Source organism: Typopeltis vanoorti, chromosome 17, assembly GCF_054136105.1.
Source record: "Typopeltis vanoorti isolate ZY-2024b chromosome 17, IOZ_Tvanoo_1.0, whole genome shotgun sequence".
Classification (NCBI taxonomy): domain Eukaryota; kingdom Metazoa; phylum Arthropoda; class Arachnida; order Uropygi; family Thelyphonidae; genus Typopeltis; species Typopeltis vanoorti.
The window spans coordinates 110,928,915-110,943,340 of record NC_143565.1 but is presented as its reverse complement, the minus strand read 5'-3'; the positions used below and the strand labels follow the sequence as shown (position 1 = coordinate 110,943,340).

General features: G+C 37.7%; 1 protein-coding gene across 1 annotated transcript in view; it reads right to left on the bottom strand.

Annotated features, from left to right (window-relative positions):
* The window catches only part of LOC150097776 (dynein regulatory complex protein 1-like), a 303,397-nt gene that overhangs the window by 45,905 nt on the left and 243,066 nt on the right, over positions 1 to 14,426 (bottom strand). Inside the window, exon 14 of the mRNA XM_090406989.1 lies at positions 12,278 to 12,367. Within this exon, the coding sequence (XP_090263115.1) occupies positions 12,278 to 12,367 (90 nt within the window). The remainder of the gene's footprint in view (positions 1 to 12,277; positions 12,368 to 14,426) is intronic.

Genomic DNA, 14,426 nt, shown 5'->3' with positions numbered 1-14,426 from the left:
ATAAGGAAAGAAGGGACCAGAATAAGGACAGAAAACACATGCAAGATAAGAAGGGACCCATGTGAGTCTATTTATTCATAATTTGTTTGTGATTTAAGAAAGAATTCCCTATCGAACTGCTATATTGTCTAGTTTAAGGAGACAGTATTTAGAATGTTAACATTTTTCATAAAAGTGTGAAATAGCCAATGAGTGAAACATGAGTGCAGTTAATTTCCCTGGGAGAAAATATTGAGCTATTGAAATTTCTTTGATTGATTATATGTGTACTTATGATTGAATGTTGTGACAGAGTATGTTCCTGATATCATACCATTGGAATGTTTGAAATTCAATGAGGTGGATTGTATAAATATTATTCCCTAGATTATAATTAAGTATTTGAAAGGAATGAGATTCTGAGAGATATATTTGTATACATGTATGTTGTATTTTGATAGATACTAAATTGGGAATGTCAAGTGCACCTAATGAATTCATGTGATGTGTATAGCTTCCTGATAGTTGTAATATAAAGTGTGCTGTTTGAAAGTCTAAATGCGAAAGATCGAAAGAATGAATGATAGCGAAAAAAGAATGACTGATGGCGAAAGTTGGACGCATGTTGGAACGAAAGTACTAAACCAAAGAAAGATGAATGACAGTAAAAGTGAAAAGAATGATAGCGAAAGTTGGACGCATGTTAGTCCGAAAGTACGGAAACAAAGAAAGATATGTGAGAGTGAAAGTGAGAAGAATGACAGTGAAAGTTGGACGTATGTTGGACCGAAAGTACGGAAACAAAGAAGGATGAATGAGAGGGAAAGTGAGAAGAGAGGGTCGAGAGTTAGAAAGTTAGAAAGATTTAATGATAGAGTGAATGTGTCGCGAGGTTCAGAAGGTGAATTGGATTGGATGAAGCAAGAAATGAAATGGATGCGGAATGAAATTAAGAGAATGCAGGTCAAAACTATTAAAATAAATCATGATGGCATGAAAGAGTTAACAAAAGATGAGCGAGTGGCGTTGTATGGTGACTCCATTATTAAAGGTGTGCTAGAGGATAAAATGCACAAGGTATGTTTTCCAGGCGGTAAAATGAGTAGAGTGATTGAGGCATTGAACATGAGGCGGGAACGAGCAAAAGAGTTAATTGTATTAATTGGAACAAATGATTTGAGAGAGAACAAAGAGCATGTCAAAATGAATGTCAGGAGACTGCTTGGAAAGATAAAGGAGAATAGTGTGACAGGAAGGGTGGTCAGTGTGTTGCCTAGGTATGATTGTGGTGAAATGAGGCGGAGAGCAAGGATTATGAATGATATTCTGGCTGAAATGTGTGAGGAGATGGGAGTACAGTTTGTTAATGTGTGGAATGAGTTTGAGGGACGAAGTGAGCTGTATGGGAGCGATGGACTGCATTTGAGTGGTTATGGTGTGAGTCGCTTGGAGAGACTGCTGCTGGAAGGTAGAGAAGTGAATAGAGAGAATGAATCAGATCAAGAGGGGAGTGATGTGGAAGAGCAGGAGAGTAAGACAGGAGAGATTGAAGGAGTGGAAATGAATGTGGAAGTGAGTGGTATGAGTATAGATAATGAGAGAATGGGTGTGCAAGAGGAGCAGGGAAACGGGGAGGCTCAGGGTGGACAGGGATACACAGCGTGAGAAAGGTGGATGCTCCAAGAGGAGGTGAGAGAATGTGTAGGCAGGAAAGTAATGGGATGATCAGGGATCAAAAGGAAACAGATGGAATTGCAAAGGGTTCTAAAATGAAGAAGCAGAAAGGGAAATGGCCCCAGTCCAGCATGGAGAGATCACATCGAGTGAGTGGTATCAGTGGAACTAGCTGTAGATCCAGAAATGAGTTGTTGTGTTTGTATACCAATGCTAGAAGTATAAGAAACAAGGCAGATGAAATGGTTGCACTAATTGCGTCTGTGCACCCAGAGATTGTCGGAATAAGTGAGACATGGTTAGATGAGGATGACATCCTGACAGGAATAGAGATGGAAAGGTATGATGTGTTTCGTGAGGATAGAAGGGGTAAAAAGGGAGGGGGAGTGCTATTGATGATAGAGAAAGAGTTATGTCCATACAAGGTAGAGATGCAAGGGGGAAATGGGGCCAGTGGTTTTGAGGCAGTATGGTGTGAGATAGAGGTGAATAGAATCAAATACTTGGTGGGATGTTGTTATAGACCTGGTAATGTGGATGGTGGTGATAGTGAAATGTATAGTCAAATAAGCCAAGCAAATAAGAAAAGGGTGATCATTATGGGTGATTTTAATTATGGCAATATAGACTGGAATGAAGAGATAGCAACTGGAAGTAAAGAAAATGAGTTTCTTGAGTTTTTGAGGGATAACTACCTCAGACAGTATGTAACAGAGGGCACAAGAGGATTAAGGGTCTTGGATTTGGTCATCTCATCGGAGGATGTAATTATCAATGAGGTATCAAATCATCCACCAATTGGTGAAAGTGACCATGAGGTGATTACTTGGGTGGTTGCCAGCAGTGCAAGGACCCCTGTGAAAAAAGGGTATATGTGGAACTACAAGGGGGGTGATTATGAAGAGCTCAGGAGACAGCTTGCAGGTGTAGCATGGAATGAGGAGTTAGCTGGAAAAGAGATCAATGCAGCTTGGGGGATTTTCAAAAAATATTTAGTGGATGCAATGTCTAAATGTATACCACGGGTGAGAAGGTTAAATAAGTTAGGTGTGAGATGGATGAATAAAGAGATTAAGCATGCAATACAGAGAAAAAGGGCATTGTGGAGGCAGCATAAGAGAAGTGGAAGTAACCAATTTCATGAGTTCTACAAAGACCAGGCAAGGAGAGTGACTTGGTTGGTGAGAGTAGCTAAAGAGAGGTATGAACAGCAGTTAGCTAATGAAGCTAAAAAGAATCCTAGGGAGTTCTTTCGATATGTAGCCAGCAAAAGAAAGAATGATTATGGAAGGATGACATTGATTGGAGGAAATGGTATAAAGACAGCTGTTGCAGAATGTGTGGTGGAGATACTTAATGAGCAGTTCATAAAGATCTTTCAATCTTGTGAATGTGACTTCATGGAGAGATTAAGAGCAGTTGATGATGGGGAGGAGAGACTGACTGTAAGTGAGCAAGAGGTGTTTGGGGAGTTGAGTAAACTAGATGTAAATAAGGCTGTGGGACTTGATAATATATCACCACGTATTCTGAAGGAATGTGCCAGAGAGTTGACACCTGCCTTGACATATTTTTTTAATACGAGTCTTGCACTTGGTCAAGTCCCTAAAGAGTGGAAGGAGGTCAAGATTGTGCCACTTCATAAAGGAGGTGATCGAACTCAAGCATCAAACTATAGGCCTATCTGTGTGTCGGGTGTTGTGGTTAAGTTGTTGGAGAAGCTTGTGAGAGCTAGAATCCAGAGTTGGGTTGACAACAATGGTATAATCTTTGATGGACAGCATGGATTTGCTAAAGGGAGGTCGTGTTTTAGTAATCTACTTACTTATTACAATAAAGTGACTGCTTCCTTGGACAGAGGAGAAGGATACACAGTAATATACTTGGATTTCGCAAAAGCTTTTGATAGAGTGCCTCATGATAAGTTGACAGTCAAACTAGAGCAGATGGGGTTGGATATTAGATTAGTGCATTGGATTGGAGACTGGCTATCTGATAGGTATCAACAAGTTGTGTATGGGGGTGCAATATCCAGGAAAAGGAAAGTCACTAGTGGAGTGCCTCAGGGATCTGTTTTAGGGCCATTACTATTTAACTTGTATATTAATGATATTGGCGAACATTTGGATGGAGATATTCAGTTGTTTGCAGATGATGCAAAGTTGGGAAGAACCATAAAGAGTAGTGAAGATGTTGTGGCCTTGCAAGAAGACTTGAATAAATTGAGTGATTGGGCAAGCAAATGGGGGTGTGAGTTCAATGTTGCAAAATGTAAGGTTTTAAAATTTGGAAAACAAAGATGGGATGCAGAATTTATGCTTGGTAAGAATATATTGTTGGAAGTAGAGGAAATAAGAGATCTGGGAGTGATAGTGGATAAAGATCTAAAATTTAGGGGTCACATCGCCAAAATTGTGAAGACAACACAAAGACTTCTGGGAATGATGAGGAGGACACTGACGTGTAGAAGTAGGGAGATTCTTGTTCCATTGTATAAGGCTTTGATTAGGCCACACATGGACTATTGTGCCCAGATTTGGTCACCTGGTTTTCAGAAGGATGAGGAGATGTTGGAAAGGGTCCAAAGGCGACTGACTAAGGTAGTTTCTGACCTCTGGAATGTCGAGTATGAGGAAAGATTGAAAAGATGTAATTTGCAGAGACTAGTGGAGAGAAGGAAGAGGGGAGATATGATAGAGACCTACAAGTTGGTAAGGGGTTGCTATAGGATCAATGGTGGAGAAGTTCTACAGCGAATAGTGGGAGATCAGGGGAGAACCAGAGGTCATCCCTGGAAACTGTATAAAGAGGGTGTGAGTAGGGGAGTGAGAGGCAGGTTTTTTTCGTGCAGAGTTGTGAATGATTGGAATGCCTTGCCTGAGAGTGTGGTGTCTGCAAGGAGTTTGAATGTGTTTAAGACCCGGTATGATGAGATGTGTGTGAGATAAAAGGACCTCCTAGATGAGTCTTTGACTCCATGAGGTCTTGTTTAATAATAATAATAAATAATAATAATATTAGAAACCAAGTTGAGTGATTGAGAAAGACTACGTGTGTAGAGGCTTAAGTGCTGTGAGGACATCATGTTGGAGGCTTAATGGATTTTTTACAACACTCAAAAAGAATTAAAATAGAATTTAATACTTTCTATATTTCGTCCTAGTCACTAGGACATCTACGGGGATTACAAAAAACAACTAATGTAACATAACACAAATAACAAACAATACTAAGCCCAACCACGTAGGTGACACTAAAGTCCTATCTAGGTGGAGCACTCTCTAAGGGCGGTTGTAGGTGGCCTGGAATATAAGGTGGGACCTCTGGTGATGAGTGTTTCCCAAATCTTCAGAAGCTTAATGCAGCCGTATTTAGTATTTATTAAGATTTGGTTGGTTTCTGAGAGCTGCTGCTTCTAAGAATAGTCTCTCTTTCTTGAATTTTCTGTGGTTGAGCATGGTGGTTTTCTTCCATGACACCCTGTGGGTGGTGTCCAAAACATGGTCAGCCAATCCTGAATGACCATAGTTATAAGATGTAAGACTTGTGTTTTACAGATGTAAGACGTGTTCCTCCAGGCGGATGGATGCTGATCTGCCTGTCTGTCCAAAGTACACCAGCTTACAGGAACAGGGTACTTTGTAAACTCCAGGCAGAGAGAGAGAGAGAAGAGGGAGCTGATCTTTCGTAGAATGGATAAGGGTAGCAAGTTTGCGGTGGGATGGCATTTTTAAAATCTTGTTGATGAGAAGGACGGGAATGGGGGAGGAACTGATTATTTTTTTGATACTGTGATCGCTGTAGCCATTGGAGAGGAAAGTACTGTGTATGTGGTTAAGCTCAGTAGTGAGGGTGGTTCCACTGGAACAAAGATTGTGGGCTCTCTTAGTAAACTTGCTACCCTTGCTATCCCACCGCAAACTTGCTACCTTTATCCGTTCTATGAAAGATCAGCTCCCTCCTCTCTCGGTGCCTGGAGTTTACAAAGTACCCTGTTCCTGTAAGCCGGCGTACTTTGGACAGACAGGCAGATCAGCATCCATCTGCTTGGAGGAACACAAGTCTTACATCTGTAAACATAACTATGGTCATTCAGGCTTGGCTGACCATGTTTTGGACACCACCCACAGGGTGTCATGGAAAAAACCACCATGCTCCACCACAGCAAATTCAAGAAAGAGAGACTATTCTTAGGAGCAGCAGCTCTCAGAAACCAACCAAATCTTAATAAATACGGTTGCATTAAGCTTCTGAAGATTTGGGAAACACTCATCACCAGAGGTCCCACCTTACATTCCAGGCCACCTACAACTGCCCTTAGAGGGCGCTCCACCTAGATAGGATTTGAGTGTCACCCACGTGGTTGGGCTTAGTGTTGTTTGTTATTTGTGTTATGTTACATTAGTTGTTTTTTGTAATCCCCGTAAATGTTCTAGTGACTAGGACGAAATATAGGAAGTATTAAATTCTATTTTAATCCTTTTTGAGTGTTGTAAAAAATCCATTAAGCCTCTAACATGATGAGAAAGACTAAGAATTACTTTCATAAATGAATCTTGTGATTACATTATTTTGTGATTAATTATTTGATCTTGTGATTAATTATTTGATCAGAAATTAAACTTGTTGTTATTGTTGATAAAAATAGTTGTTCGATTCAATCTTTTTGCAATGCACTGATCCAAAAAACACTATTTCAGACCTGATAGCGGAACCCCAATGATTAGTAGTGATTTATGAATAAATTTTGCCATGACTGCAAACCTTGGCTAAAATATAGGAAGATGATTCGATGCAAAATCAAGTGTAAGATAAGGATGCACATTATCTCCACTCTTATTCATCATTAATATGGATCACATTATGAAAGTGGCATCAAGCTGATATTAGAATTGGAGGTCAAACTATACTCTTCTTTATGCAGATAATATTGTACCCTTAGCTAAACACATCCATTGCAAGTCTCCAGTATTCACTAAATAAATTGAATAACAGCTGTAACAAATTTGGCATTAAAATCAACAATAAAAATGTAATTAATGCCAGCAGCACCCAGGGTTCCCAGGTAGTCACCCTCCCAAGTACTAACTTGGACTCAGGTTTGCTTAACTTCAGTGATCAGACGAGAACTGGTGCTTTCAAACTGATTTATATTTTAATTTGACAGTAGCATCTATGTACATTAAAAATAAATATATACATTATGTACATAGCATGCTTATTCTAGTTAATATTTTTCATTGACATTTCATTTTAACAGTTACTATATGTATATCAGCAGAGTCTTTTACAATCTATTTTTTTAACAACATGCTCAGAGTCTATTTCTTCCTAGAATCCTTTTACATGGTTTGAGCAATTATTTTTGGCAATATATCATAAATTACATATTGGATTAATATTATATTATTAACTTATCTCTTAAGATAAGTTACTACTGGCATATATACAATGTTTGTTTCCATATGATATGGAATTGATGATATTTTTGAGATCAGGACTGGTGGTGGGAGAACTAGGGGACACCCGTGGAAGCTGGGCAAGAGCGTGGTTAGCAGGGGTGTTAGAGCTGGGTTCTTTACTTTTAGAGTGGTAAATGAGTGGAATAAGCTGCCAGAGTCTGTTGTGGGTGCTATGACAGTGAGCGAGTTCAAGGCAAGGTATGATAGATACTGTAAGAATGTTGAACAGCTGTGTGAACATGATGTTTAGGGCCTCCCTCGATGAGTCTAAGGACTCCTGGAGTAGCCCGTAGTAATAATAATAATAATAATATATACAAATATACAAATATATAATAGCATACTTATACACTTATATATACACATACATATGTATATATTATTATTATTTAGTCCTAGAAAGAGTCAAAAGACTCTTTATGAGAGGTCCTTCCTAGGAAACACAAAGTCCATTAAGACTCATCATGGGAGGTCCCTCCTAGGAAACACAAAGTCTATCATACCACTCCTTAAACTCATTGACCGTTCTTGCTGTCACCACTCTATCAGGCAATGCATTCCACAGTTCAACCACCCTCCATGCAAAGAAACCACTCCTCACCCTCTTGCTCACAGTTTCCTTTTGTAACTTCCAGGGATGGCTCCTTGTCATCACTCCTTCCTGCTGTTCAACCAAGCAAAAGAACTCCTCAGTGTCAACTCTGTAACCACCTCTCAACAGTTTAAAAGTCTCAATCATGTCTTAATCACCTCTCCTTCTTCTTTTATCCACCAAACTCTGCAGTCCACATTCCCTCAGCCAATCCTCATAACTAACATTGTATAGTCCTGAAACCATCTTTGTTATCTGCCTTTGTACCCTTTAAACAGTTAATTTAACCCCTTCAAATCCTGGGGACCAAATCTGAAAGCAATAGTCTGTGGTCTGATCAGGGCCTTATACAACGGAATGAAAACTCTTTTATCTGTGCAGGTCAGCATCCTTCTCATTATTGTAGCAATCCTCTGTGTCACCTTCATCACCTTTGCAATATGTCCCCTGAATTTCAGGTTTCTATCAATCATCAACCCCAGATCTCTTGTTTCCCCAACTACCTTCAGTATATCTCCTCCAACAGAATATGCAGTGTCCCATCCATGTGTCTCAAACCTCAAAACCTTACATTTTGCTGCATTAAACCGAAACCCCCATTCATTTGTCCATCTAGCTTATTGAAATCCTCTTGCAGGGATATCGCATCTGCACTATTACTAATAACCCTTCCCAGCTTCACATCATCTGCAAACAACTGAATATCCCCCCCTGCAATGTCACTGATATGAAGGCTAAACAATATAGGTCCCAGTACTGAGCCCTGTGGGACTCCACTTGTAACCCTCTGTCTCCTTGAAACTGCCTCACCATACACAACTCTCTGATACCTATCAGAGAGTTGTGTATGGTGGGGCAGTTTCAAGGCATTCCATTCAGCCAATCCCAAATCCAGTTGACTAACCTGACATCCAAACCCATGTGCTGCAACTTAAATATCAGCTTATCATGTGGCACCCTGTCAAATGCCTTTGCTAAATCCAAGAAAATGGCAGTATATGCTTTTCCCTCATCTACTGCTCTTGTAACTTTATTATAAAAGGCTAGCATATTACTAAAACAAGAGTGCCCCTTCACAAATCCATGTTGACTCTCACAGATAAAAATTTTGTCATCATTGTTACTTTTCAAAGTGTGGTCTATGGGCTTCTTTTAATGTTTTTCTTTATGGTGGAACTTTTATTTCTATGATTTGTATGTTTTCTTCAAATTCTTCTGAGAGGAGACCTATCTGCCACCATTGGTGTTTTGTTATCTTCTTTCTGTATATTGTGTCTGTGATGATTTCTTTTATTTGGTTGTTCAGCTTTCTAAGTATATCTAGGCCTGTTTCTTTTCCATATATTTTGTCACATCTGTATGTCTAGATAGAGTACATAGTTGTTATGATGATGATGACTGCTTTAATGTTGGTTATGTTTCCATTGTTTAACCAAAATAGTGTGTATTCCATGAAAGGTTCTTTGTGGTGTATGAATGTCTGTATGTTGTTCCATATTTGGGAAGTTGGTGGGAAGTACAGCATTATGTGGTAGTGTTTCTGGTTGGGAGAAGAAGTAACATTTGGCTGGGCCTTGAAGTTAGATACCTTTCACTGTGCACCATATTACATGGTGCTTTCAAACTGATCTGACCACTGACCATAATTATATAAAATCAACAATAAAAAAAACTATAAAAATAGGCATGATCATAGAAAACTTCAGCTATATTCTGAATGGAGATCCAAGTAAACTATTTCAGATATTTAGGTACAGTTTTCAGTGAAGATGGCAGGTTAAATCTGGAAATAGACAACAGAATAAGCAAAGCTGGTATGGTGGGTAGCCAGCTGAATAAACTTATATGGAATAAGAGAGAAATTAGCTAAAACACCAAAAAAAAAACTAGCAGTATACAAAATAGCATTTAAACCAGTTTTAAGTTATGGATCTGAGAGCTGAGTTAGAAATAAAGTACTTGATCAAAGACTAGAGACCACAGATATGAGGGTTCTGAGAAAAATTAGGAGAGTGAAACGATGGCATCAATGACAGAATCATATTAAAAATGAAGATATTAGAAAGGAACTTGACATTATTAGCATTTAAGAATGTGTCAGCAGAGCTAATCTAAGATGGTATGGACTTAAATAGAATGGGTGAAGAAAACTTAGCAAAACAGAGGAAGACCAAGGACTAGGTGGAATGATTCAGTCAGAAATGCCTTAGAAGCAAGAAATGTTAGATATGCAAGTATTTTATGTATCGATTATGTGAGGCAATTTGTACCGTAATTTCCAGTTTGTTTAAATAATTCAATGTTTATTAGTATTCCTTTCCTTTATAAATACCTGAAGAAGGCTGCTATATGCCGAAACTAGTAGTATTTATCATTAAAATCTTTATATGTTATCTCGGTCGTGGAGTCATTAAATCTATTTTTTTCAAATATATATATATATATATATATATATATAAAATACCAGTTAGGATGTATATATATATATATATATATAATACCAGTTAGGATTAGAAATATGGAATGATTGCTGATGTAATGTAAGGCAAAAAGCAACAATACACTCAAGATGATGAGGTGGCCTACTGATCTCTAAAAAAAAAGTTTAGAGCTAAAAGAATGCAACCTATGTTCTTTGAATAATGAAAATGTACTAAAAAATTAATTTTAATTTATTATTGATTTCTCACGTTTATCACTAGTCTAAGCCATAGTCTGCAAGGTCATAGTGATGTGCTCAGAGATTATGAGAGTGAGGAGAAGCCATTACAAATTCCAAGGGCCTAGTAGTTGGGAAGGAGACCTAAGACCTGACTATATTGTGTTGTTTTTGTTTTTCTTGATAGTATGGTTATTTAGCCACTCTGACTTTGATTGGAAGGGGGAGAGGGACCAAAAATTTTATTTTCATCAGGGCTGTAATTCACTCTCATTGGTTCTGGTGGTGGTACTAAATGTGTTTAATATATTTCTCTCAGTCTAATGTTTGGAACTTGCAGCAGCATTTGACTCTTTAGACCTCGGAGTGGTTTCTTTGCATGGAGCGTGATTGAACCATGGAATGCATTGCCTGATGGAGTGGTGAGAGCGAGAACGGTCAATGAGTTTAAGGAGTGGTATGATAGACTTTGTGTTTCTTAGGGGGGACCTCCCCTCGATGAGTCTTGACAGACTTTATGCTCTTAGGAAGGACCTCCCACAATGAGTATTTTGACTCCATGGAGGCCTGAATAATAATAATAATAATAATAATAAAAGATTGCTTTTAAGTGAGCAGAGAAGGATGATAATTTACTATGTTGTTTTTATGTTGTCTGGGAATTGCATTTTTTAAATACTCTAGCAACTGAAAAAAACATAATCTAAAAATATAGCTGTTGTATTAACAAAAATACATCTTCAAAACCACATACAAACCACAGTAAATTAGCATCCATTATCCACTGACTTAAATTCATAATCTATCCTTGCATTACTTTGGGAAATAAAAAGTTCTATGTCTCTGCAAGTTTGCCTACTTTGGCTAGAACAGGAAGAATGGCAAGCATTATACATGCCCTCATGAATGTACCACCCACCCAGCCCTATATACTTCTACCTACTAAGCTCTAAGAAATATGATGAATAAAAAATACTCAATAAGTATGGCTCCCTCAGATGTCAAAAGATTTGGAAGACTGCAATTCTGCTATACCTTCCTCTCAGCTAATATGATAATGTTGTTAACTTTTAGGATAATTATTACTATTTTATTTTTTAACTTTAAGTGTCTTTGGTTTGCTCACTATTTTTTATAGTGTTGATTGCATATAGCTTTTTTTTTGTAAATTGTACCTCTTATTGATGCTTTCATGATAAAGGAGAGATCGTGGAAAATAATTAAATCAACTTGATTATTTACAGATTTTTTCAGCTATAAGCCACAGATTGAAATAAATGAATAAAAGATTACAAAATCTGAAACAAAAATGATAGGAAAAAGGTCCAGAGGAGAGGTCAAAATATTGGTGAATAAATATAAAAACACCTTTAAAAGACTAAGAGAAAATCTAAAGCAGGGACACACAAGTAACACTGTATTAATGAAGAAAACTGGTGGATATATGTTGGATTGTGCTGGTCTACATAGTATCCTGTAATAAAATTATGCTAGAAATGATCATGAGAAGCAGCCTTAACAAAATTAAATATACTCAGAAAGTAATTGCTCAATATTTGCAATGTCATCTTGCCTTACTTATTTAAATCATTATCTGGCATTAAAAAAATGTATAATGTTGCAGTGAGCAATAACTTTTAATATTATAATATCTTTTTACTCTTTAATCTGTTCATTTTTCTATAAAAAATCTATAAACTAATAAGTATGTACACAAACAGTTATTCTAAATAGATAAAGTAGCAAACAACACACACACACACACACACACACACACACAAACACTCACACACACACACACACACACACACACACACACACACACACACACACACACACACACACACACACACACACACACACACACACACACACACACGCGTATTTATATATTGTTAATATATATCTTACATTAAATATTGAATTCAAGGTGAGCAACTGACATTGTTTTTCTTCTAGTGAAGCCATTAGATTCAGCAGCCTTTCTTCAACTATGAAGCCCTGTAGAAATTTAATCAAATATACAAATCATTAAGAAAAATTTTATTATGTACAATATTTCATTCTGAAAACAGGTTAGGTTAACGAATTTCTTCCTTAAACGGCATGCTACATTTTTTTAATAATAATAAAGTTAATAAAGTAGCGTAAGAGAAGAAATTGGCAAAACAAGCAAAAAAAAATTCTAAAGAGTTTTTTAGATATGCGGCAAGTAAAAGGAAGAATGATCATGGCAGGATGGAGTTAAGGGATGAAAGTGGTAGAATGGTAACTGTGAAGACATTGTTTGAGGTATTCAATGATCAATTTACAAGGCTGTTTAATACTGATCAGGGTGGAATCGTGAGGAACTTAAGTGTAAAGAACATAGGCGATGATGGCTTAATTGTGAGTGAGCAGGATGTATTTGAGGTAATAAATAAACTTGATGTCAATAAGGCGATAGGATTTTATGACATATCACCACGCATCTTAAGGGAATGTTCCAGGGAATTAGCAGTAGCAGTGTCATGCCTGTTTAATCTCTTTATTTTAATAAAAATTTTACAACAGTACAGGTTCCAAGGGAGCAGAAGGAGAGTAAAACTGTTCCGCTGCATAAAGGTGGTGATAAGGCTGTATCTTCAAATTATAGGCCAGTCATTATATCTGGAGTTGTGGTGAAAGTATTGGAAAGACTGGTGAGAAATAGGATACAGAAATGGGTTGATAACAGCGGTATTCTCTGTGGTTATCAGCATGGGTTTGTTAAGGGGAGATCATGTTTCACTAACTTACTTATGTATTATAACATGGTGACAAATACCTTGCACAGGTGAGATGCATATGCAGTGGTGTACTTAGATTTTGCAAAAGCTTTTGGTAGACTGCCACATGACAAGCTCTTATATAAATTAAATCAGATGGGATTGGATAATAGACTTCTGAGTTGGATCAGTGATTGGCTGTCAGATAGGTATCAGAAAGTTGTATATGGGGGGGGGGGATGTGCAGTATCCCGAAAGAGAAAGGTCACCATTGGTGTGCTGCAGGGGATCGATTTCAGGGCCATTGTTGTTCAATTTGTATGTTAATGATATTGGGTTGGGTTTGGTGTGTTTAAGCCACAGGGGGATATGATTGAGACATATAGCTGGTCAGGGATTGTTATCAGGTAGACATGGCAGAGATTTTTCATAGAATGAGAGAGAGGTGGAGAGTAGAACAAAAGGCCATTGCTGGAAACTGTATAAGGAGGGCATGGACAGAGGAGTGAGGAGTAGGTTCTTTACATGGAGAGTAGTTGGTGAGTGGAATGCATTGCCTGAGTGTGTTGTGGATGTGGACACATTGAATCAGTTTAAGACACAGTTGGATGAGCATTGTATGATAGTATGTACCTCCCATGATGAGTCTCTGACTCCATGAGGTCAAATGTTAATAATAATAAAAATAATAAAGTTAAAAGTATCTTATATAACAAAGAAGAAGACTATATACGTTAAACAGGAAATGCTTATTATTATTATTATTACATTCACACAGTTGATACACAGTCAAAACAAGATATCATTCAAAAACAGCAATTTTACTGGTAATACAGAGCAATTCAGATTCTACCCAAGAATCAGAATAGTCTGTCAATAAAATATGGACTTTTCCAAGTAATGTTTGTTTTTTGTAGATCATATATGGATCACTTCATGATGTTTAATTCATTTGGTGCAATGAAATTGCACCAAGTGCATCTATAACTATTGGGGTGACTTTGGTGTGTTTAAGCCCCAGCTGGCCGACTTCAATTGCCAGATCTCAATATTTAGTGAATTTTTTAATTCTTTATCATCAGAACTCCATGGAGTCAAAGACCCATCATGGGAGACCCCACTGTTACACACACACACACACACACACACATACAACTTATCATACTGTGCCCTAAATACATTCACCATCTCTGTGCCCGCAACATTCTCAGGAAATTAATTCCATCACCTACCATTTTCCACACCTGCTCATCCTGATTATACCTTTCTTATACAGCTTCCAGGAATGGCCTCTTGTTCTCCCCATTCTATGA